This window comes from Peromyscus maniculatus, chromosome 1, assembly GCF_049852395.1.
Source record: "Peromyscus maniculatus bairdii isolate BWxNUB_F1_BW_parent chromosome 1, HU_Pman_BW_mat_3.1, whole genome shotgun sequence".
NCBI classification, from domain to species: domain Eukaryota; kingdom Metazoa; phylum Chordata; class Mammalia; order Rodentia; family Cricetidae; genus Peromyscus; species Peromyscus maniculatus.
In genome coordinates, this window is record NC_134852.1 from 95,540,515 (window position 1) to 95,565,694 (window position 25,180).

The 25,180-nt window shown below is 50.1% G+C and overlaps 1 protein-coding gene across 8 annotated transcripts in view; it reads right to left on the minus strand.

The window, feature by feature from the left end:
* Positions 1-1,308: 1,308 nt before the first annotated feature.
* The window catches only part of Arnt2 (aryl hydrocarbon receptor nuclear translocator 2), a 162,929-nt gene continuing 139,057 nt past the window's right edge, over positions 1,309-25,180 (minus strand). For 6 of the 8 annotated variants that reach the window (XM_076546471.1, XM_076546468.1, XM_076546458.1 and 3 more), the window contains 7 exons: positions 24,001-24,073; positions 23,033-23,156; positions 20,336-20,435; positions 17,932-18,070; positions 17,129-17,279; positions 6,035-6,171; positions 1,309-4,207 (listed from right to left, as the gene is read on the minus strand). In XM_076546471.1, the coding sequence (XP_076402586.1) occupies positions 4,109-4,207; positions 6,035-6,171; positions 17,129-17,279; positions 17,932-18,070; positions 20,336-20,435; positions 23,033-23,156; positions 24,001-24,073 (823 nt within the window). In that variant the 3' untranslated portion in view covers positions 1,309-4,108. Of the gene's footprint in view, positions 4,208-6,002; positions 6,172-17,128; positions 17,280-17,931; positions 18,071-20,335; positions 20,436-23,032; positions 23,157-24,000; positions 24,074-25,180 lie in introns of all 8 variants that reach the window. The other 2 variants (XM_076546478.1, XM_076546475.1) reach the window with 1 other exon arrangement.

Sequence of the window (25,180 nt, forward strand, 5' to 3'; positions counted from 1 at the left end):
GAACCTGGAAACAACCTAGATGCCCCTCAACCAAAGAATGGATAAAGAAAATGTGGTACATTTACATAATGGAGTATTACTCAGTGGTAAAAAACAATGACATCCTGAAATTTGCAGGTAAATGGATGGAACTAGAAAAAAAACATCCTGAGTAAGGTAACTCAGACCCAGAAAGACAAATATGGTATGTACTCACTCGTAAGTGGATATTAGATGTAAAGCAAAGGACAATCAGGCTACAATCCACAGCCCCAGAGAAGCTAGGTAACAAGGACCCTAAGAGCGATGCATGGATCACCCTGGGAAGGGGAAATAGATGAGATATCCTGGATAAACTGGGGGTGGGGTAGTAGAGGGAAGGGAATGGGGGATGGGAATATGAGGTATTGGGATGGCCAAGTTGGGGGAGAGATGGAGAAAGAAAGCAATGAAATAGATATCTTGATAGAGGGGGCCATTATGGGGCCAGGGAGAAACCTGGTGCCAGGAAAAGTCCCAGGAATCCACACGGATGACCCCAGCTAAGACTCTTAGCAACAGTGGAGAGGGTACCTGAACTGGCCTTCCCTTGTAATAAAATTGGTGACGACTCTAATTGTCATCATAGAGCCTTTATCCAGTAACTGATGGAAGCAGATGCAGAGATCCACAGCCAAGCACTGGGCTGAGCTCTGGGAGTCCAGTTCAAGAGAAGGAAGAGGGATTCTATGAGCAAGGAGGGTCAAGATCATGATGGGAAAACCCACAGTGACAGCTGACCGAAGCTCATAGGAGCTCAAGGACTCTAGACCAACAGGCAGGGAACCTGACTCTCTGCATGTGGGTGACAGTTGTGCTGCTTGGTCTGTTTGTGGGGCCCCTAGCAGTGGAACCAGGACCTGCCATGGTACATGAGCTGGCTTTTTGGAACCTATTCACTATCATAGGATGCCTTGCTCAGCCTTGATGCAGGGGGGAGGAGCTTGGTCCTGCCTCAACTTGATATGTCATGCTTTGTTGACTCCCATGGGAGGCCTGCCCCTTTCTGCAGAGTGGATGGGGAGAGGGGTTGAAAGGAGGTGGAGGGAGGGAATGGGAGGAGAGGAGGGAGTGGAAACTGTGGTTGGTATGTAAAATAAATAAAAAAATTAATAAAAAAAGAATCATTTATTTCCTTTCATGTCCTAAGTAGCTAGAACTTGCAAAGTGTGGCTCTTTAGCATGTCTGTACTGCATACCCTTGATTGGCTGGAGGTGGCTTATCCCAGACTCCCAGAGGCAGGTGCCTCAAGTTGATCAATCACCAAGCTGGTCCCGAGGCACTCACTGTTCAGAGCAAAGTCATTTTTTTATTGTAATGAAAATTGAAAAGGCAGTTACATTAGTTACACATATACCCAGTGACTTAATACCTGTTAGTCATACAGAACATTCAAGAAATACAAATGATTTACCCACGGCACAGTTCACATCCATAAGAAGAAAGGCTAAAAGAGAGATGAGTAAGTGCTTGCTGTCCATGGAAGCCTGCTTGTGAACTTTTTCTTGAAGGAAATAGATGGTTAGACAAAGCACACTGCGCACCCTGCATGGCCTGTGAACAGCTCCACTTTGCTATGGCCAATACCCACAAGGCTTTGCAGGCTGCCTGAAGAAACCCAGCTCAGGGCACAAGACATGGCACGTCACACGAGGAAATATGGCCATGTCCTGTGAGCTACCTCTTCAAAGCTGTCCCACACTCATGGAGGAAGAGGGCAGCTAGGGAGCTGCTGACTCCCCAGTCCATGGAATACGGCCATGTTCCTCAGCTGTATATTTATTTCTGAGATTAGTCTCATTATGTTGCCCAGGTAGGTCTGGGTCTTGAACTCCTGAGCTCACGACCTTTCCTATTTCAGTTTCCCCAGTGGTGGCACTTGAGGTGAGCATCAGCTTGATAGGGTAGGGGATGGTGGACTGGCAAGTTAGGGCACAGAAAGCCATGGCCATATACCAAGAGGGTGGCAATTTTGCCTTGTTACTGTTGGTTAGCAAATGACTTGTTCTTGCTTGTGTGATAGGCCATAGCTGTCACAAAGCAGATGAGCTCACATATAGGGGAGTGACATGTAACCTGTGTCACATACCCAAGGAAAGTCCCAATTTCCCTCCAAAGGCAGTAAAAAGCCAAACCCACAGCTCCCATACCTTTTAATTCACAAGTTAAAGGTCATGTCTGTTTTCCTCACTGAAAAGCATCCTTTGCTCCTGAAGCTAGCTTTGGGCCTCTTTCTCTTTTATGACTTATGCTCACCACCTGAGGCCAGCTCCTGACTGCTGGGGACAGAAGGTGTACCATGCAGCACACACAGGAGACCTATTTGGGATTCTGAGGCTGGGATGAATCTCAGACTGTGCTACTACTCTCCACGGAAGGGCTCAAAGCTGTCTGAGGACCTCCGGGGCCAGAGTTTGTCAGGGACAGGGATCACCACCGGTTTTCTGCTGAGCTAAGTAGAGATTGCCGGCGAGTCCTGCAAAAACACTGGCACTCCCTGGATGGCAGGCAAGGCTGAGCCTCGGAATGCAGTGGTACTGTCCTGGGCTTTTAACCCACATGCTCATTCTGCTCTCATGGATTCCAGAACCTATTATACTCCCAGCTACACTCCCAGCATCCCAGGAGTCAGGCAGCAGGGCAGGGCTGTTGTGAGAGCTTGCACCTCCACATTCAAACAAGGGGTTCCCGAAAGAGCTCTGAAGGACCCCAGGGCCTGCCTAAGGTAGCTCTGTGGCTTCTCCCACACTTGGGCATTAATGGGCTGATCCAGGGTGGTGAGATACCTGTGATAAGGCTGGATAAAGTGAAGGGTGGCAGAGAGCTCTCACCACAGCACATGGGATGTGGGAGGAGCAGAGGGACTTGAAAATGGGGTGGAGTCTGACACTCTGTTAAATCTGACTGGCATAGGGAGTCTGGTGTCAGAAGTTTCTAGAAGTTAGCTCATAGTTCTACCTTAGGACCCACTGTAAGAGTGTGGCCAGAGCTGAGTCCCTGGCCTCCAAGGCCTGACTGTGTCCATTCTGAGATACTCCTGCCTGCTGAGGACAGAGGCTGAGGGGACCCAGAGCATCCTTCTTCACCCAGAATGTGGCCCCATCTTTCTAGGTTACTGAGCAGAACGTGTCTGGGATCCTGAGAGGTGGGGCCTCATAACCTCGTACAGAGGGCCAGATGTGACTTCCTGAAGGTGCTGGACAGGAAACAGCTCAGCTCTGCTACAGAGCAGGGAGGATGCAGTGACCTACAGGGAACCAGGACACTGTCCCGCAGGCTAGAGTACGAGAAGAGTGTTCGCACAGGTCACACGGAGGAAAGGCTAGAAACTTTTAAGATGGGGAGGCTGTCTGTCAAAGGGTCAGCGGACCCAAGAACTGGCTTACAAAGTGAGCAGCTCCCCAGCCCTGACTCCTGGGGACAGCGCCATAGGGTTGGCTGTCAGCCCAGCTCCCAGGCCTCCTGTCACGCTCCCCTTTGAAATGCAGCTGAATTGGGGACAGCGTCTCACTCTCACGGGCCACACACACCAACACGCCACAGTACATCTACCAACTCACAACTTTGATTCTCACTGTATAAAGCACACCTGGCCCCAGGCCATCAAGGATAGCAAGTGGTGGGAGTCTCAGTCTCTGTGCTCCCAGCTCCAGCACAGAACGCAGAGGTTACTTACTGCCTCTTAGTCCGACCCGAAGCCCCCAGGCAGCAGCTGTGAAAAAGCAGAAAGAAACCCAGCCTCTGCACCAGGCAGACCTGCTGGTGCTGCCAGCCACTGTGGATGTCAAGCAAACACTTGATGGGTGCAAACTGTCCATTAAGAGATTATTCACAATGGAATTTAAGGACCCTGGAGGCCCCCTTCCGAGCACATAGATAAAGTACAATAAATACAAAGACCCCAAACCCAAGAAGCCAGGCCTGTGGGTTAGAGCCAGGTGATGCCATGTCCAGGGAGATGGGGAGTAAGGGGGGCTTCTGGGGTTTCTGCAGCAGGGTAAGCTGGGTGAGGGGGGCCCCTTTGAACATGGGCATCTATGCCATGACAAGAATAGCGCCTGGGCAGTTGGAGCCTGGCTTTGCCTGAAGCTACTCAGAAAATGGAGGGAACATGCCCAGGTCAGCAAAGTCCTCGATGTTATAGTTGCCAGTCCCCTGCGTCGGGTCCCCCGGCATGGGCAGCATGTCCTGGAGAGGAGAAGAACAGAAAGCCCCCGCGGTCAGTGGCCTCACCCACAGCCTGCCCTTGTCCCGGAGTCCAGCCTGCCACGGACCCCCTTGGCTATCTCTCTAGTGAGCAAGTGTTCCTTTGCATAGCTTGGTGTACAGGGCTGCTTTTCAGGGGTCCTCAATACCTGAGTGCCTTGGGAGCTGCTCTCCTGGGGTGTGGTCATGCTGAAGGTAAACACCACCAGGTCACACACAGCCTTTTTCTGAAGCTAAGCCCACAGGTGGAAAGAGCCCAGCTGGGCAAGCAAGGCCTTGACTACAGCAGTTCTCGAGACTGAACAGTCATGTGACTTCCAACCAAGCAGGAGCCTGAGCAGGTGCGGCCTGGGTGCAGTGGTCTGTCAGGGAGGGTGGTGCTATCCCCGAGTGGAAGGTTGGTGACTTTATCTAGTCCTAGTTTGCTAGGCAGTAGAATACCTGTCCTGAAAATACTGGGGGAGTTTCAATTCCTTAGGGCAAAAGTTCCATCATGCTTTGTCCAATTCCCAGCCCACGTGATAACAGTGGGAAAAGAATTCTGTGGCCAGATGTGCTTGGGAAACAAGGCACTCTTTCCTATCTCCTAGACATCCATTCCTCACTGGCTCTGATGATTTCTGCAAAAAAGAGACTGAATAATTTGCTTTCATTGGTGTTTTACAAAATTATTTGACCAAGAATTCTTTTTGGCAGGGTGAGCTTAAAGAAATACTGTTAGGAAATTGTGCCTTTCAGGGTCGCTCTATGAGATGAACAATGGGTGAGGGCTGGTCCTTACAGCGGGAAGGGGGGAAGTCAAAGGCACTTCCCTGTATGGAGAAGGGGATACAACCCTGTGGGCCCGTAAGTGACACCTGGATCTAGACATGGGTCTGTAACCAGGTGGGAGTGAACTCTGTGTGTGTGTGTGTGTGTGTGTGTGTGTGTGTGTGTGTGTGTGTGTGAATGGGACATTGAGCCTTGGGCAGGAAGAGTGTGGCCTGAGCCTCCTACACCTTGGCTCTTGCCCGGAGCCTCGCTGCACGGGGCGGGCAGCATTCTGGGGGCTCCCCAGAGGAGCCTGGGCTGCTGCTAGGAGACTGGGTGGGCAGGCCCAGCTCCAGCTGAGGGGAGTCAAGGGGCTCACACCTGCACTTACAGCTTTCCAGGAAAACCTGGGAGGCTGAGCCCCGTATGATAAGCAGGCCCATGTCCTTGTCATCAGCACCGTGAGGGTGGTCTGTGCTAGGAATTGAGAACAGCAAGGCATGTCTCTAGCAACGGAGGTGTGGAAGTAGCCTGGGAGCCTCAGCCAACAGGCAACCAGGTCTGGAGAGCTGAGCAGTGCTCCAGCCGCCATGGGCTGAGGGTCTGGGGGAGTCCCTCCTCCTGGCTGTCATAGTGGAGAGCAGCTAGGCTGAGGCAGTCAAGCCCCTAGGGACCTACAGCTCTTGGAGGTGGTGCATACTGCCATGGTGAGCACTGGGGTTCTCTAGCCCTTAAAGGGGTACGGACCCTGCTCCAGAGTTCCCACTGTCTTTGTCTCCATACATCCCTCCTGGGCAACTTCGGGGTGCGGTTCAGGATGCCGCCTCCCCTGTGTGGGTGCAGCTGAAGGGCTGCAGGCCCGTCTGTCTCTTCCGTGTTCCTGTAGGCTTTGACTGGGCAGGGCAGGCCTTTCTACTTGTGGGCTCCCCATATCGCAGGCTGGGCGGGATCTCTTGCTGGCTACCGGGTAGGGCAGGCAGAGGTGCATGGAGGGGCATTAGGAAGCAGAGAAGGCGCAGGTACCTACACCTACGAGAAGGCGCTGCTCGCTGGATTTACCTGGAACACTTCAGTCTGGCCAGGCTGCTGGTGGGAGTGCTGCTCACCGCTCTGCTGCCCGTGGTGCTGGCTCTGCCACTGAGACCAGACCTCCGAGGGCCGGCCCTGGAATTGCCCGCCACTCTGTCCACTCTCAGCTGAAACGGCCAATGGACACAACACGAGTTGTCACATTCTGTCACTTCCCCCATCCTGGTGCCACCCGAGGGCTCCACACTCCCGAAAGGCATGGCCCACCCAAACAGGCTTTCTTCCTGGCTCCCTGCTTTCTCTGGCAGAGAATAAGCCGAGTGGAGAAAAATCAAGGAAGCACTGTGATTTCATAGTGAGTGCTCGGCCAGAAAAAATAGTTTTGCTAGAATGTGCCTGTCAGGTGACTTGTGCTGCAGCCCTCAGAGCCGTCTACGCCCCTGTGGCTGCTCATGGTGGCCTCAAAACAGGAAAGAGGAGGAATGAAAATTTTGCCTCAACTATTTTTGGTACTTAACTAAAAAGGATATTGTGTGTGAGTGAGTGCATGTGTTTGCACACAGGTGTGTAACGTGCATGTAAAATACAAAAGGCCAGCTCAGGAGCCACACCTCATACTTGTAGCTGCCTCCTCCTCTCCTCACAGCCTGAAGACAGGGCTTTCCTTTCCTTTCCGGTCTCTCCCCCACTAAGTCCATCAAAGGGCCTTGCTCAGCCCCTGCTCCCTCAGTGGCATATCTCAGCACAGCGCCTTTCCTTTAAGCTCATTGTCCCCACTGTGTTCTGAGTCCCATTGCCATCCACTCCCAGATCCATAGGGCTCTGGCATCACCCTCCTGGGACATTGCCTACAGATTGCTGAGGGTGCCTTGAATGTGGCTTCTACATGATCCTCTAGCCTCATCTCTCTCTCTCTCTCTCTCTCTCTCTCTCTCTCTCTCTCTCTCTCTCTCTTCATATCTTCTAACTATTCCCTCATTCTCTTCACTTAGCAGGACTTGGCTGTCACATTCTGTCACTGTCCTTGTCTTCATGCTCCTGCATTCCCCCTTTTTAAATAAATAGAATTTATTAATGTGTGCATGTACGGTGTGTGTGTGCAGATGCATGTGTGGAGGTCAGTGGGCAACTATTGGGAGTCAGTGCTCACCTTCCATAATGAGTGCTGGCAATCATCAGACTCAGGTCATCAGGCTTGTAGAGCGAACACTTCTACCCACGGGGTCATCTCACTGGTCCCGCCACCTGTTCCCTTGACTGGCCCTGCTCCTGCATTTTCTTGGTTATCTCATGGTCCCAAGGAAATGTGATCCCAGGCTCTAGTCTCAGTTTTGCCTTCTCTGTTTTCCTGCAGCACCGGTACCACCTTTTACACGGTGCCCTTCCCATGATACTGACACCCAAAGTGGAGTAACTCAGGCCAGGCTGTGCCAGGCTGCTCTGTGATGGTGCCTGGAGGATGATGGCTTCTGGAAGTTCTTGAAGAAGGGAGATGAGGGAGCGAGGACTCAGGAAGGAGGGAAGGAGGAGAACAAGGAGGCAGGAGAAAGGAAGAGACAAAGGAAGGAGGGAAGGAAGAGAGGAGGAAGTGAGGAAGGGGGATAGAGAAGGGGAGGGAGAGAACGTGTGGAGGAAGGGACCAGGGAAGGGGAGTGAGACGGAAGAATGTGGACATGCTGTATTAGTCCTTTGCCTCCGAAGCCTCCAGCTTACACATGATGCATGAGGAAGTCTCCTCAGCTGTACCTCGGGGACAATCGGAGGTAGAGTGAAGAGAGGGAAGAGAGGACTGGAGAAGATTGGCTGATTAATCATACCCCGGAGCACATGGTTCTATTAATTACAGATAATATACTTCAAAATAATTTTTTTAACCGTCTGAGACAGTAAATGCTGTTAAACATTTGCAGCAGGAAAAAAATCAATTAATTATGCTGCTTTGGGAATGACAGAGGACACTGAAGGATGGAAATGACAGTATTCTGAAGCATTGACAACGGTGTGCTACATGTTAATCTTGTCCTGGGTACATTATTTCAATTCATTTCCAGATCCAAGAGATGAGTCCATTATCCACGTTTTTGAGATAAGGAAACTGAGGGCTCAAAGACATCAACAGATTCGTCCAGTTCATTTGTTACACAAGCCTAGAGGTTGAATCCAGATCCTCCTGACATGGAAGCCTGCCTGCGTTCATCAATACATACAGCTGAAATCTAAGACACTGGGTAGTGATGGAGACAGAGACAGTCCACTGGGATGGCAAAGAGTTCAGAGGTCAGTACAGGTGAGGGCTCTTTTGAGGGGGATACAGGCTACCATGGGGCATAAGAATAGGTCCCACCTAAACCAGAGTCTTCCTGGAGGAACAAAGTGTGACCTGAGCAGAAAGGGAGACTAAGTGGCCACTAAATAGGTGTTTTTGTCTTTCCAGAGCTGGACTAGCAACCTCTTTAACTACAGAATACCATGACCTTCAGTATGACCTCTCCTGGCTAAGGGAGCATTGTGGGCCCTTTGCTTAAACCCTACCAACCCACACTGCAGATGGTCAGCAGGAGCTGCATGTGGCCTGTTCCCAAGGTCTGCAAAGAATTCCTTTCTGGAATAACCCAGTGGTCTCCGACATCTTTGTTAGGTCATTGTTCCAAAAGTCGTGTGTACAGTTAAAAGCTGTGAGCTGGGTTCCAGCCATACCGTCATCCATATCCAGCTGCCACTGTCCTGGATAGATGGGTCAGCTTCCTGCTAGGCCAGGTGTCTAGGGTAACGGCAGGCACTGTACCTGCCATCTGTGGCAACTGTGTGACCTTGCAGACCCTAGAGCAGTCTCTGGTCCTGAGGGACAGAGGCTACACTGCTATCTTGCATCTTTTTAGGTGAAGTTTAATGATATACTTCATTCTTGTTCACTATCATTTTTCCTGGGAGGCTGCACTGCCTAGAAATTGCTGCAAGATTCCTGTGAAGTCCTAGACAGCCGTTCAGTTCTTTCAGCACTGTTGGGTTTAGCTTAATGGTTCTTGGTGAAGGGAACTGCTGGCACTTCTCATTCTCACAAGCAGCAGGATACAGGCAGATAAACATACAGGGAGACTGATAAACATCCTTAGTAAGCAGACATCCCACCCCAATGGGGATTAGACCAACCCATCAGCAATGTAAAAGCTGAGAAATCCTGCTGGGTAAAGTGAATGTGTTCTGATGGAGCTAGCTGCTTCCTACCTAGCCAACTGAGCGGATCAGACAAGGAGCACACACTTCTCAGCTCTCTGGCAGGGAGCTCACCTTTCAACATTGATTAATAGGGTCGGGTATATCTATAATTACTCAAAGTTTGTAGATTAAAAATGTACATGGCTTAAATTTGGGGGCAAGATTAGGGGAGGGGCTTGCATCTCCCTCCCCTCTCTGTGCATTCTATTTCTCAGTGGAGGAAGCTTCTCTCTGTGCATCCTATTTCTCAGTGGAGGAAGCTTCTCTCTGTGCATTCTATTTTTCAGCAGAGGAAGCTTCTCTTTGTGCATCCTATTTCTCGGTGGAGGAAGCTTCAGATGTTTTTGGAATAATAAATTCCATTTCCAGCCTCCACTAAGCTTGGACAGGGTGGGGCATGTGGGGGTGGGGGTGGGGAGGAATTCCCGGTGCTTTCCAAGTGAGGTTTGTGTAGGGGGGCACTGGTGTCTTCTGCTATGGCCTGATTTGATCTGTTTTCACCTGCTTGGGCTTGTGTCGTTATGATTGAGTTGCTGGAACTATCTCAGCCTAAAATTGAAAAGCAGATGCTAAATGTAAGACATGGACATGCTGGTGCTTGCCAAGCCACTGTCTCTCGAAGCATGCTGCTGTGCAATCCAGGCCATACATAAGCAATGGTGGAGCAATACTGTTTGCTTCAGTATCTTTAAGTATACTCTTTGAGCAAGCTGTGGGTTTGGTTTCCTACATTTCTACAAGAAACATTCTACATCAATGACCAGATTGAGACAGAGAAAGTAACCAATTTGGGGATTCAGGTTGTACACTCCCTGACAGTTACCACTCGTCTTAGCTCTAAATCCAGCCTTCATTGCCCTCCTTTGAGATACTGAACTGGTCCAAGTTTCTGCTGGGCATGTGGTTGCAGAGATGTACCAAGAGTAGCTAACTTTCCCTCATGCTGTACACAATAAATATGCTGAAGTTCTGGGCTACTGCCTAGTAGGTATGCACTGTCAGAGTAAACACAGGTCACTGAATCCCAGCTTTCCTGTCTGTCTGTCTTTTCTTCATTGTCTCACTACTAGTCATGTTTCCAGGAATAAGCTGTGAAGGACTTGACACCAATTGGGCCTATCAGTTGGCTAGCCAGGAGATCACCCCTCAGGAAAGCTGATTATTTTGGGGATATGCTAAAGAGATGGGAGGAATAATTATCCCCTCAGTGAAATAATGTAATCACACCCTCTAGAAACCCTGATGCAGTTGCTTACAGATATTTACTGTTAAGTCAGCCTAACTTTCTAAATTCAGACTCAAGAAGTGTAATCTGTCCTTTCTTCTTTGAATACCATTCAAATCCCTAAACATGCTTGAACTGATACTCTGAACTTTCTCATTGCTTCTCTTAAGACCTTGCTTGCAGACCTGCATTGCTGACCTTAACCAAAAGGCATGGATTTCTTCCTTCTCCATCTCCCTCCTCTTGAGAGGTGCCAGGATCTATAGTTTGCCTGCTTGTTTTTCTCTAAAATTCTAATAAGACGATTCTCAAGCTTCCTTCTTGGTCAGGTATTAAATAACTTTGTAAAGGAGACTAAGAACCCACAAAAGATTCTCCAGTGACATGTGGTGACCACAGACTTTAAAGCCACTCCTCTGGGGGACAAGATAGGTGACCATATTCCAGGATTCAGGCAAGCTCATTCTGGTGGCCAGACCCCAGGGGTTACCCTGTGGCTTAGATTCCTGCTGGGCAGATCTGACCTCAAGGTTTCCCTTTTCCATCTTGCCCTTTGGTAGTCTGCCTTCATAGGAAAAACACATCTCTTCTTCCTGGTCTCCCAGGCTCTTGCCCTTGGGGACAACAGCCAGACATGAAGGGCACAAGTAATGTCTTCTCCTTTGGATTGTTTTCCGTGTGTCTGTGGCCAATGGTCACATGGTGAATTGTAAATGGCCCTGAGTTTAACTTCCTTTTTCTCCCTGAGTGACAGGACTATCCATTTGCATCACCACTGCCATTTCCTCGGAGCCAGAGAGAGGCCACGGATCAAAAGGAAGAGTGAGACACTTCAAGTAGCCTAGCAGAACTGGGCACATAGACCCTTGACCACAACAGAGGGCCTTAACACTGCCTTTGACCAGCTGGGTATATGATCCCATGGTCCCCAGGCAGTTGCTTTTTTAACTGGATATAGATGTCACATGTGGCTGATGGGATTTTGAATCAAAGTTAAGTGTTTTTAACAACATGTCTCTGGTCTCAGCCCGCACCATCCTCATGTGGAGCTAGGACATCCATATTATAGAACACCTTCTCCGCCCCAGCTCTTTCATGTGCTACCAAAGTAGCAACTTAGGCATGTGCTGGACATATGTCCCCCTCCCTCCCAGGTCTTTCAGGGGCTTTTGCGCTATCAGTAGCTTATAAAATCAACGACCTCAAGCTAAGAGAAATCAAAGTAAGATCCAGGCGATATCTTTTGGTGTTCCTGGTTAAAATTAGATTTCTTTGTGGTAAGGCATGGACTCCCCATCTTGAATTGAGACTATAATATTGCCTACAATTTTCTTCTGTGCATGCAATTCTGCACCAACAAACAAGATCTGTCCTACGTTCGTGATGACATGTCTCAGGTCACTCACTCTTATTTTACATGTTCTTCTGCTTCCTGCCACATCTCTGCTAACTTAATTCAGGTGCTTTTTAAACTAAGAAAGAAAAATGGGGATAAAGCTTGATCTCCACCAATCAAGACAGCTTGTAGTCATGACCCTCACTGGCTGGGAAATCACCCATGCTGACGTAGGTATCTCCAGAACCAGGGAAAGCATACTACCCCAATTCTCCACTTTTGGGCTTTGGTTCTTAACACACAAAGTAATTCTTAATTTACAGGATATTAGTGGAATTTATACGAAGGCAAACAAGGTCACGCCCTGGCATAACTGCCAGCCGGGACTTATCTTGACAGGCAGCTGCCAATACTTGTCCATACCTAGTCTTTGAGATGCACGGATCCTAGAAGGACTCGTGCGTGTCCTGATGGTGAATGAGCACATGCTCTTGTGGAACCATCTCTAACACGGGCAGAGGATATCTGTGTGATCAGTCAAGATGTAAGATGGCAATAGCCACGTGACTCATCAAGCAGCAGTGCCCAAGTGGTTGCTTAGGACCCCTAACACAGCTGGGTCCCTTGAGACCCACATATCCCCAAACCTTTCTCTAACAAGGGGTTCATTCATATACCCCAAGGTCCCCCTCCACCATTTCTTTTTGCTTTTCACGTTCCTGGAAGCCTGCCGGGATCATGGAAACTAAAGACCCAGACAGGACTCCCACATGGCACCATCACAATTCTTTCCTGCGCCTTCCTCGCACCCAGGATAATTTTCTCAGAGACCGAACCCTATCCTGATGTCTCCTGGGTGGAGAAAGACGGATGTAAGACACGTGTTAATTCTCTTCACAGCAGGGTCTCAATGACCACCATCTTTAAGTTCTGCTCACGCCCGCTGTCCCCAAGCTTACTTTATTTTCTCCTCTCTCCACAGAGACAGTCTCCGGTGGGGACAGGAATTTGCAGCCTAGAGTCCCATCTCACTGGGCTAGAGAGTGAGAGAAGAGGGGTGGTACAACCTCTGTCCAAAAACTAAGTGTCTGACTGCGAAGCTGGGAGCTACAGTGTGAAGCTGGGAGCTAAAGTGTGAAGCTGGGAGCTACAGTGTGAAGTAGGCTGGGACTGCGCCTTCTTCCTCCCGGGGATTCCTGGGTCGATTCCTGGGCCCTCTGCACTGTAGCACCACACTGTCACTGTTCTCAGTGCCTGTCCACTTACTCTAGACTCCTGTTCCTGTGGGGATGGAGAGAACTCCTGGGGCAGAAAGAAATTCCCTTGAGACTTACATCCAAGGTGGGAGACTATGGCTGCTTGTACTTTTCACCTTCAATGGCAACTTAAGGCAACAACAACAATAACAAAAAGCCAAAGCCTTTCATATAAGCAAGCCTCTTCGCTGAACTCACTAACACATTAGTTCGGATTTGCCTGCCTGCCAGCCCTCCCCCGCCTCCCTCCATCCTTACTTCTTTCTGTCCCTCCTTCCTTCCATGTAAAGAGGTCTTATTCTACAAAGGTAAAAGAAACACCTCAGAGATGTTCCCAGGAGGAATTTGCATTCAGCATTTATGACTTACTCCCGAGAGACAATGCAGGGAGTTGGTTTAATCTCAGCCGGGGTTAAGGTTAAGTCTCAAAGGTACCTGGCACACACATCAGTGTTCCCGATCCTTTGGGGGCTATGCTCAGACATACTTAAGGATGACTGGTAAAGATATCAGAGGATGGGAAGGAGGCTGCTCCTCGTGGCAAGGGGACACCCCTTTTTTCCACTCCAGAGGCTCTAGGACTTGTCTATGTCTACTTAGAACCATCATAGGGAACTTGCCTCCAGTTTCCCTGGACTACACTTACTTGGATGCAGCTTTGAGAATCAAAGCAAGGTTAAACCTGGGCATCTAAAAAGAGGTGGCTAATATTTTACTGTAATGCCTCCTGGCCCCATTACAGGACCAGCAAAGGAAAAGTTTGGTTAATAGATAAAAACCTAAATTATGATTCCTATAGCTGGACCTAAATTATAATTCCTATAGCTGGACCCATTTTGTAGGTATCGAGGAAATGGTCTAAAGTATAGCTTTATGTACAGGCAGACTTCATGGCTGCTAGGAGAGGGGACAACAGGAAGGAAAGAAGGAAGGAAGGATGGAAAGAAGGAAGGAAGGAAGGATGGAAGGAAAGAAAGAAGGAAGGAAAGAAGGAAGGAAAGAAGGAAGGAAGGAAGGAAGGAAGGAAGGAAGGAAGGAAGGAAGGAAGGAAGGAGGGGAGGGACACCATTTCCCCTGTAATGCTGCAAGGAGCTGCTGTTGGCACCCCCATGAGTCCCAGGGTTATATCTGTCTGGTGCCCCAGATGCCCACAGGCAGGGCTGTATCTGGATGCCCACAGGCAGGGCTGTATCTGGATTCCACAGGCGGGGTTAAGCCGGGTGTTCACTGAAGTACGTATACTGCACTGCCAGCTTTAACTGTTTCATCTTTATTTAATAATTGATGAAACTGACCGTTAATGGAGACTGCTCTATTTCTCCTCTACTTTCTTCCTGCACCTCCTGAGGTTGATAGTAAACTTCTCCCCAAAGTCCTCTTTCTGATCATATACTCTCTCCTCTGACCTTGACCAAGGCTGCCCTACCCCCAGTAGGAGTCTGCTTCTTGAAGTCCTGAGAAGCAGAGGCTGAGGCCTCCGTTAGCAGGGACTCACCGCCACCTTCTCAAGATAGCATTCTCCACTGATGGAGGTTTCCTCAGTTCCAGGAGGCTCTGCTGCCTCCTGGGATGGTAGCACCTCCCTTCCAGCTGGGCTCCTTCCCTCTCTCCTCCTCAGCTCCTCTGCTCTGTTCCCATCTCCTCTCCTGGTCATCCTCACAGCCAGACTCTCAAACATGCTGCCCCTGCATCCTGCTCCACAGCCGACTGTTCTGAAGTCACCGTGGATACCTTGAGGGTAGAGTCACATCACAGTGCTCAGTCCCTAACGTCTCTGGCTGGGTTTCCCTTCCACTCCTTCCCAACAGAGTTCTCACCCTCCTCATGATCACAAATCAAGGGACATGCTGGCAGATGTCCCTTCCAGCTTATTTCTACTCCCCGAGGAGTGGGTCCTAAGGGACAGAAGGCACAGGGCTGTGAGCAGAGGGACACAGCCTTGATTCCTTTTTAGCTCCACTACTGATGCATCAGGAAGACCCAGGGCTTCCATTCTGTCCTCTGAAATGGGAATAACAATGACCTCTCCCTTATGGCCAGGTAAATGCTAAGTGAATTCGAACATGTGAACACCCAGTGGAAGCCTCTTGTGCACTGTCCAGTAAGCACCTAGTAATGTCTGCTGCTGGCACGCTTACCACCTAGCAACTTGCAGTGGAACTGGTTGAGATAGAAACCCCAGTATTTGTATAGTGACCCTATTCTTGATCATTAGAGTTGCCAGTGGCCTCAGCCAAGGGTCCTGCCACCATTTACACTTCAGAACCTGGCCATTACTTCATGGAGAGTGGCCAAATGCACACAGGTCAAGGCACTGGACTGCTGGAACAGGGAGGAGCCTGCCCATCTGTCTATGTGTCATGGTCACATGATGCTCCTAAGTCCTCCCAGGGATACATGACATTTCTCTCTTGAAGACTTTCCTGGCTCTGCAACACAAGTGACCATTCTCCTGGTCGCCAGGGCCTCCATGAAGAACGCCGTGGCATGTTTCTCTACCTCCTGTTCCCTGTCTTCTCTACCTCTGCTTGGATCTTTGCCTCTGCCTCTAGCCTGAGCTAGAAGTCAGCCCAGTCTCTTTGGGTCAGCTCAGTCTCCTCCTGTCTCCAGTGCTGGCACCGGGCTTGGCTCTCATGAAGGATGGCTAAATCATAGTAAGTCAGGGCCGCCGCTCCCCGACAATGGGAATATTCCTATACATGAAAGAGGGACCTTGCCCTCCAGCTGCGACAGAGCTGAGGGCAACAGGCTGAGGGGGCTGTGCTTCTCATACCGGTGTCCCTGAGTGAGCCACTACGGATACTTAAAGGCTGAACATGTGTGCTACACATAAATAAGGTTTGTGCTTGGGGGACTGTCGGCTCCAATGGGCACAGACAAACCTGGGGGCTTGAGATGTTGTGGCCAAGACTTTGGGCTTTGATGCAGAAGCAATACTGTCAGTGGTGGATGGGAAGAGAGGTAGGGACGGCTCATAACCACACGGTATGATGGGCTTCCGAGGGGCACTTTCCCACAAGACTGACAGGTGAGCCACTTAAATGGAAGCTTTTAACTTGACAAGTGAAATCGGGAGGTTTAGGCTTGGCTTCCTGCTCACTTGAGGGTGATGGGTCTGCATAGAAAAATCCCTGGATTCCTCGATCTTGGATGTCACCCAGTGACTGTACTCAAGAATCTGGCAGGACCTCCCCTTCTATGGTGTGTGACCCCGGCCCTGGGAGAGATGCTGGCATGTATCAAATACATGAAGAGCATCTGGCAGGAGCTCCTGAGACTGAGCCAGAAGACACAGCCATAGCCACAAAACCCTTCATTGCCCAGGCCCTTCTCGCAGAGCAAGAAACATTCACATGAGATAGGGTCCCCTGGTGTGACGATGATATGAAGTCGGTAGGCTTTAGGACAACTGAGGAGACAAACCTCTGGGTATGTGTGTGAGGGAGTTTAGAGGTTAGATTAACTGAGTTGGGAAGAGTCCTGACTGAGGGGCACCACCATCCACGGGCTGGGGAAATACAAAGAAAATACTACACACACAGGAAAGAATGAGCTGAGCACCAGCATTCACCTCCCGATTCCCAACTGTGGCTACGGGGTGACCCCTCCCCTGTGGTGATGGACTGACCCTCAAATTGGGAGCTGAAATAAACCGCTCTGTCCTGAAGTGACCTTGTCAGGCACCAAGTCACAGAACGGGAAACACATAAACTACACCTTGCAATATTCACAAAGGGAACCTCTCGTTTTACTGACCCAACCGGCCACCCCTGGCTTCTCTGGGTTCTTAAATGGAGAATGGAGAAGCTTTTACTTCGGGGATGTGAAACTAGTGGTCGGGTCACATCATGACACAGGAATGAGTGCTGATGCCTTGAAATAGCAATGTTGGACCACAGGGTCAAGGTGGATGCTTCAGGACACCTGAGGCCTCTTGATTACAGCCAGATAGGAGAGAAGCTGGGACACTTTGGAGCCCTGCCCCATATCCTGAGAGCTTGGGGCCCTGTCCTATATTCTGGAAGCCCGGGGCTCAGCTCCTGGACACAGGATGCTCAGAACAGGAATTCTTTCCATTGTTCCCCACCTACCGAACCCCGGAGTCCTGTTGGCAAGACTGGGGTAGGCGTTTCCACTTGGCGAGGAGGCAGCTGGGCTGGAGAGAGGGCTGTAGGAAGAGGGGTCAGCCGGGTAGGGGTGGCTTGATCCAATCCCAAAGGCAGATGACTGCGTCTTGCTGGGCTGGAGTAGGATTTGCTATGGTTAGGACAGAAAGAGGCAGAACCACCCAGCCTCCCACTGAGCTCCACCCTTGAGGTCCCTTCAGGAACAGCTGGCCCTGGTTACCTTCACTGGCCGGGGGTAAGCCCAGTGTATGGGGGCCAGTGTCCTGGCCCTGGAGACTTGGGGTGGAGCTGGTTAACATTACCTTGAGGACTACAATGGCCTGGCTTCACCAAGTTCAGCTTATGGAGGCCTCTCAGCTGAATAAGACCTATCATTCTAGTATCTTCCAAGGAACTATGAGTATTTGTTGCATTGTTGGGAATTTACAGGCCCTCTTGGCATAGTAGCTACCAGAGCTCCAAAGTGGCGGGGTGGGGGGGGCACTTGTTTTTGCTGGAAAAGCTTTGGGTGCCCAAGCTCTTTTTGCTCCCTTTCTTAACGGGGGGGGGGGGGGGGCGGCTGTGAGAAGAAAGGAATGCTGATCAGACATGGTATAACTGTTGGGGACCCAGCTTTCAAAGGGCTCCAGGGATGGCAGGGACTCCCAAGGAGCTGGCTGTTCTAGCTGGGAGCACTGGCCTACTCTCAGAGTTGGGACTCCAAAAAGCAGATGGTGGGTGTTCTGTCACTCCGGGCACTCAGGGTCATGCCTCATAGTTACTCATACCTGCCCTGGGAAGGGTGGACGGCTGCCTGTCCATGCCACCTGGCCTTGGTTCAGTTGCCGGGAGATCTGGGATATGTTCTGACCCGTTGAGGAGGAGGACTGAATGTCATTCACTCCAGGCACATGGACCACGGAAGAGCTAGGAGAAGAAAATGTGTTCATTCCCAGGAAATGGCCTGCTTTCTCGAGTCTCTGTCAAAAGATCCTGCGCTGGCTCTCCTTCCTGCTCTCTCCCTCCCTGTACACTGCCCAGGGGTCCTTGCAGGCTTCTATTCTCAGCCTCCTTCTCCCCTAGGGCCTGTCAGCTTTTGCATTTCCCCACCACCATCCTTCCCTGCACACCCCCAGATCTCTATGAAAGATTTCATTCCAAGAAGAGACACAAGTCTTAGAATACAAATCAGACTCCGGGCTACCTGCTCTTGGTGCTCTGGTTAATTTGTCCCGTTGGGGCACTGGGAAAGCTTACAGACTCCGCACATAGGCTGCAGGCTGTCAGTTTCAATACTGAGACAAACCCGGGAATGGAAGGCTGCTGTGAGGGGCTCAGTCAGGCATGTGGCTGTTGGTTTACCTCTGCTGCCTTCAGATGGATTGACTTGGTGCGCCTTTATTGGGCACCTGCAGTATGTATCACAATGCCTAGCTCTCTGCATGCCTGGTGAGGATGCTCTGACACCATCCTCACTCCACTGCCAGGTCCTCTTCCAGGGGTTTTGTGGGCTATGTGGACTGGAAGTCCATTGTAGATGGAAAAGGCTGGAGGGAGACTCGTGCCGCTCCAGGCCCTACTTACAATCTCCCCGGGTCTGTGCTGGGGGCCTGTGAATGTACTGAGCGAGGTGGGCTGTGTCTAATTGTAGGATTTGGGGTGGGTTTTGAAGGAAAGAGAGTTACAGACTACAGTTTTAATAATTGTAGTCGAAACTTTTCCTAGGTTCTTGGACCCGCTGCAGATTGTAAAGCAAATTTGCTTGTTCAAATATCATGTCTTCCTAAATGAGTTTACCTAACATGGCAGCTCTATCCCGCTTCCCCCAGATGGATGGTTCAGGTGAGAGGATATTTTCTTTTCTTTTGTTTGTTTGAGACAGGGTCTTTCTTACTACGTAGCTCTGGCTCTCCTGGAACTCACAGAGATCTTCCTGCCTCTGCCAAAAGGCATTTTTATCCCAAGTGCTGGCATAAAAGGATGTGTGCCACCATGCCCTGCAGAGGATATTTTCTTTATATTTCATTCAGTTTCCTTTTTAAAATCAGTTATATTAATTATACCACGTATAATCAATCCTGACCATGAATTCAGAGTATTCTTCTGCCTCAGACTCTGGAGTGCTGGGATTACAGATGTCAGCTACCACGCAAAGTAATGGATTTCACTGTGCCACCATCATACATACATGTTACATACTTCGGTCATGTTTCCTCTGCAGCTCCCTTTCTTTCAAAGGACATTTTCTAGTTCTCGTTCCTTGCGCCTCATGGCTCAGCCTGCACAGCCCTTCTTAGGATGCTGACTAAAGAGGGCCAGCTGTAACTCGGCCAGGGCTGTTTGGAACAAAGTGCTGGCCCGTGTGCCCAGTCTTCCTAGGGCCTCTGGTCACACCTGCTACTGATGTAGGAAGTCTGTTCTTAGAACAGCAAGGAAGGGAGATTCCTATCCTGCTGTGGCCAATGTAGTTTTGGGGCACTGGATTTGCCTGCCCAACCCTGGTCCCTGCAAGGTCCCTGAAGCCCTGCTCAGAGTTGAGCCAAGCTCAACTGGGATGTAGGAGAAACACCATCTTGCTGGGTCTGAGGTATGCGGAGCTTCTGGGAAGCTTAGAGGTAGCTGCTGTGACATCAAATGCCTTCCCCAAGGTTTGCTGGCCTGTCTTCTGGCAATGCTCCTGGGTTTATGCTTATGTTTCTTAGAAGAAACTTGAGCCAGGCCTGGTCCCCAGTGGTGATGTCAAGCTTCCTGAGTAAGCTACAGCATGCCCTGATGCTAACAGCCAGGCACCCTGCTTGGCTTGGTGCCTTGAATGGCCCTTGAGGCTGAAGCTCAGATACGACAGCTCATCTTTTCTCCTTGCACTTGGCCATGGCCTCAGCAAACCAGAGAAAAGGGCAGTTCTAACTTTCTCAACTAGGCCTTACCTGGATCTTGGCTACAGACCATCTCCCTTCTTTTTCCCCTGCAGAATCATAGAGAGGCTCAGGATCATAGAGAGGCTGATCACTGGTGTCTGCGAGTCACTGACACCCAGTGCCTATGGAGGGGCTGATGGAACAGAGCCAGGAGTCCAGAGTCCCCATCCTGGCTCCATCCCACAGCACAGGAATGGCTGGTTCCTGTTCAGCTCCCAGCGCCAATGCTGACACTCAGGCTTTTCTTCCTACCATTCCCCTCCCTGGCACCTACCTGAAGGCCTTGCCCGAGTGCCCAGCAGGGAATGGACTTCCTTGGGAGTAGATCTGCTGGCTGCCTGATGCTGATGCTGAGCTCATCATCTTCTTCTCCGCTAGGAAAACCATAGGAGTTGCATGTGAAGGTCCCCCCATCTTTCTGCTGCAGGCCATGCAGGTGCACTCCAGAACAGGGCATGGCATGGGAACTTAGGAGGTCCACATAGGACAGTCTCCTCACCTTTGCATGGTCCCTCCTGACTCCCAGGCTAGCCTGGCTGCTTGAAGGCAAGCCCTTGAGAGTGGAGAAGGCATTACCGCATTCAGTCCTTCCAGTTTCATGGAGTGGTACACCATAGGGAATGAGAACAGAGGTGAGGACACCCAGGGTAACCTCAGCTGCCTCACCTTGGGACTCAGCTCGGGTTTTTGTATTACAGCTGTCACCTGGGATACTCTTTGAACGTGCCCCTGCCTCAGTTTCTCCAGCTGAAAGAAGAAGGTAATTGCAGCGTCTACTTCACGGGGCTGTGGTGGGGATTCTGTGTGTTAAGGTAAGTAAAATGTTTCCTGAGGACAGTGCTGGGACACAAACGGCTGACACATTTGCTTTTACAGAAGAAGAAACTGAGGCACTGCTTGTCCCAGGTCACAGGACACCAAGGGAGGATCCAACTTGAATCCCAGGCCAGTGCCCCTTCCCTGACCTGATCAGCAGGTGCTAAGGGGCACCTCAGACTGACTGGCTGGGAACAGCTGGATGGTGTTGCCTGGCTTTCCACTAGGGTCTCAGACTGAACATCTCTTGAGACAGGGAACAGTCAGACCCAGGCTAGGATGAGTCACCAAGACCACTGTTCTGCCCCAGAAAGGTGAGAAGACTGCTCAAGCATGTCCCCTGCAGAGAAAGGCTGAGAGGACTGGGCTCCAGCCATAGCCAGGCTGTCTAGATCTCACTAAGAATGAAGGCGCTCTTGGTGGTGACATGGGAAGCAGGAATGAGTGAGTGGGATGGATGCAGCCTCTAGACAGCAAAGTGTCAACCAGAGTGCACCCCTCCCTCGGCTCCATGGTGCATCGCCTGTGGCCCCAGAGCAGTGGTTCTCGATCTCCACAGGGTTTGCTTATCAGATATTTACATTACATTAAATATCTGATATCTTGCATATCAAATACTTACATTACAATTCATAACAGTAGCAAAATCACAGTTACAAAGTAGCAATGAAATAATTTTACGGCTGGGGTCACCACAACATGAGGAACTGTATTAAAGGGTTGCAGCATTAGGAAGGCCGAGAACCACTGCCCTACAGTATCATGATGCCTACACGTCTCAATTATGCAGTCACTCTCAAGACACTGGGAGGAAGGAAATCAAGGCTGGATGCACAGCAGTGACTAGGCAGCATGTTGCACCCTCCCCGAGCCCAGCTTGCCAGGTAGGTGTGAGCAGTAATGGGTTGTAGATGATCAAGCTATGGCCCTGGGGCTGGGAGACCACCCAGGAGCCAAAGATCCTATTCCCATCCCTGTGTGGGACTCTTAATAAAGACATTGTCAGAGTGGAACTATGGGACATCCTTAAAAGGCAGGACCTCAATCTGTAGCCTAATCACAAGACCTCGAGGGTGGTGCACGAAGAGCAAGACTTGAGGAGGGAGGAGACAAGGCTAAAACGTACAGGGTAAAGATGATTCAGGCCACCGTCTCATGTACAAACAATTCACAAAGGCTGGCGGTGTGGCTTAGTGGTAGAGCTCTTGCCTAGCACGTCCATTCTCCAGCACCACACAAAACAAGTGTCAGACGGGCAGCCAAGTCAACTACTGCTACAAAAAGCATGACTTTACACAAGTTACTTTTTCCTCATGTGTTTTGGTGGTGAATAATAAACACATGGTTCTTCTATGCTCTGGGACTTTGGTAGGGTACAGCACTTATACATGTACCTATACATGATTATGTAGGTACACATACAATCATATATGTACATCTTAATGTATATATATATATTATTTAGTCTTCTAAATCTTTCCCTGTTTTATTATTTTCATCTACCTGATTTGTTAAAACTGAGAAAAGGCATTCTGAGTCCTACTTACTTTGTTTTTTTTTTTAATCAGTTTCTTCCTGTGTTTGTGATTATTTTGGCTTTTCGGTGTTTCAAAGTTCATGAGATTTACAGTCAGCTCAGGCTCTATGGCCTCTGCCCACAGGGACATTCTGAAGTCTTTCTCTGGTGATGCTGCCACTCTGCTTCCCTGCACAGTTTGAAAGTGTCTTCATCACTCGCCCCTGAGGGCTCACTAGTTCGTCTCGCTTCAATTATGTTCCAGATTTCTTTTCTAACTGAGAGTCAAAACAACCCTCTTTTCCTCTAAGTTGTTTCTTTGGGTATTTTTTGTTAAAGTGATGAAGTCTGACCAGTGACTAAGGCATTGTGTAATGGATTCGTTTGCTCTGACCCTTTACATTGTAAAGATGAGATGCTACAGCTTGAAGCCGAGTGTCACAGGTGACCAGGAAGTAAGAGGCCAGGACCGGAGTACAGAGGCTCTGCCCTGACTCCTGTACAGGGTTCTTCTTACGTCCTGTGGCAGTTACACAAAAGTCACCCTTCCTGGCCCTATCTCTAGGGTGGCTATCTCCAGACAGTTTGAGAGCAGCTGCAACCCCACAGCCTCATGGCTTAGCACTGTCTGCCACTTACATGCACTGATGCCTGCAAACATCTCAGCAAAACGAGGGTCTCTCTCTTGGGAGAAGATTGCATCTGCCTTTTCCACAGACTTCCCTGCCTCGTGAACACCGGCAGGCAGGTTGGGTACAGGGACCTGTTGGCACATAAAACACAATGACGATCCAGACATAAGGCACAGAGGGTACTTTCCGAGAGTCACATGCTGTCCCCTGCATAGTCCCTTTGGGTGGATGAGCTCGTGTTTCAAGACTTGACTATTATTGCAAGGTTGCAAGCTTATCCATGAAGATCCAGGGCGCCTGGGTTGGGAAGGTGTGAGCTGGGGGTTGGCTACAGGAAGAACGCCAGGGTCACAGGGACTGCCTCCTTAGAGATAAATGAAAAAGACCCAGCCTACTATAGACACCAGGAAGAGAACCTAAAGGCTAATTTGGGAATGAGGTCAGATACTGACCCATGTCAGTTTCTCGGATGGCCAGCTGTCAGAAGTGGGAACAAGGACAGGAGGAGGGAAGAGGGAGGAGATGAGCAAAGGGAAGGAGAGACCAGAGTATGTCGGGAAGGGAAACATTAAACCAGGACGGGCATGGGAGCAGAGGTGACAGAGATGGCTAGGAAGCCAGAGAACACAAGTCGGAGCCTGACTTCGTGGGCTTCTGCACGTGTGAGGCTGAGGCCCACACTGGAATTTCCCTCTGTCCCCTAAAGACACTCAGTGTCTGCTGACCATGGCGCCCCACCTGCTCTCTGCCTACTTTCTGCCCCATGTGACGCCCTTCAGGAAGGAAGAGCCACCGTGGGCACCAGGGACTGAATACTATTCGTACCCCTGAGTTTGGATGGGACAGAGGCTTGGCCTTGGGATATGGGGAGTGAGTTTAGTTTTAATTTAGCTTAGTTTAGAGTGGGGATTCTGGGGTGAGTTCAGTTCTCTGTCCTCTGAGTGGCAAACAGGAAAGGATTCCCCAGAAATTCACCTGAGATAAGTCATAGGACGACAGCCCATCTCGCTGGTGGACCTCCAGTTCTGCCTGTTGCTGCTGCAGCTGCCTGTGAAAGAGCAAGCCAACACAGGTGTGAGGAACAGAAGGGGGAGAGGCAATGGGGCCGAGGCGGACATCGTGCTCCTCAAAGTCACCACGTAGCCCGTGCTCAACAGATCGCTGAAAGGCTTTAGACTTATTTTACTCCAACCCCTGGGTTTCAGGTTTAGACTTCTGCATGAGCTGTTGAAAAGGTAAGGTAAAGTGCGTGTGTGCGTGCGTGCGTGCGCGTGTGTGTGTGTGTGTGTGTGTGTGTGTGTGTGTGTGTGTAGAATCTGTGGTTGTGTGCATGTGCATGTAGAAAGCAGAGGTTGGCATCAGGAGTCCTTCTCGATTGGTTTCCACCTTGTCTGTTGAGACAGGGTCCTTCACTGAACTCAGAGCTCCCCAACTGGCTAAAATGGCTGGCCAAGGAGCTCTAGGCATCCACCTGTCTCCACCCCAGCAGCGTCAGGGTTATGATAAGCTGTTTACATGGGCACTGGGAACTCAAACTCAGGTTCTCACGCTTGTACTGTGCTTTATCCACTGAGCCATCTCCTCAGCCTTCAAATTTTATTTCTGAGACAGGGTCTTGCTACGCACCCTGGATTGGTCTGGAACTCTTGACCCTCCTGCTTCAACCTCTCTATTTCTAGGAGGATAGACAGGCGCCACCTTGCCTGGCTCAAACAATAAGCATCATCTAATGACTTCTGTATCATACAGGGTAAAAAATACAGTACTGAAATTGTTTTAAAAGCAAAATTCAGGAAAGCAGTTGGTTTAGCACTTCACAAAGCTGCTGGCTGTAGTGGGCACACCTGCCATCAGGATGTACATCTTCTTATTCATGCCTCATACTGGATTTTCAGGGTGATTATTTCATCCACATGCTAAAATCAAGAAGCCGGAGTTGAAGGCTGTGGTTAGGTCAGAGATGTTCTGTTACAGCAGAGCAGGATCTGACTTCAGAGTAGATTCCAAGTTGGTTGGCTCCTCCTACTCTGCTAGGCTCCACCCACACAGTCAGGCTCCTCCCACCCTGCCAGGCTCCTCCTACTCTACGAGGCTCTTCCTACTCTGCCAGGCTGTCCTACTGGGATGCTGGGAAACACCCAGCACCTTCAAATTT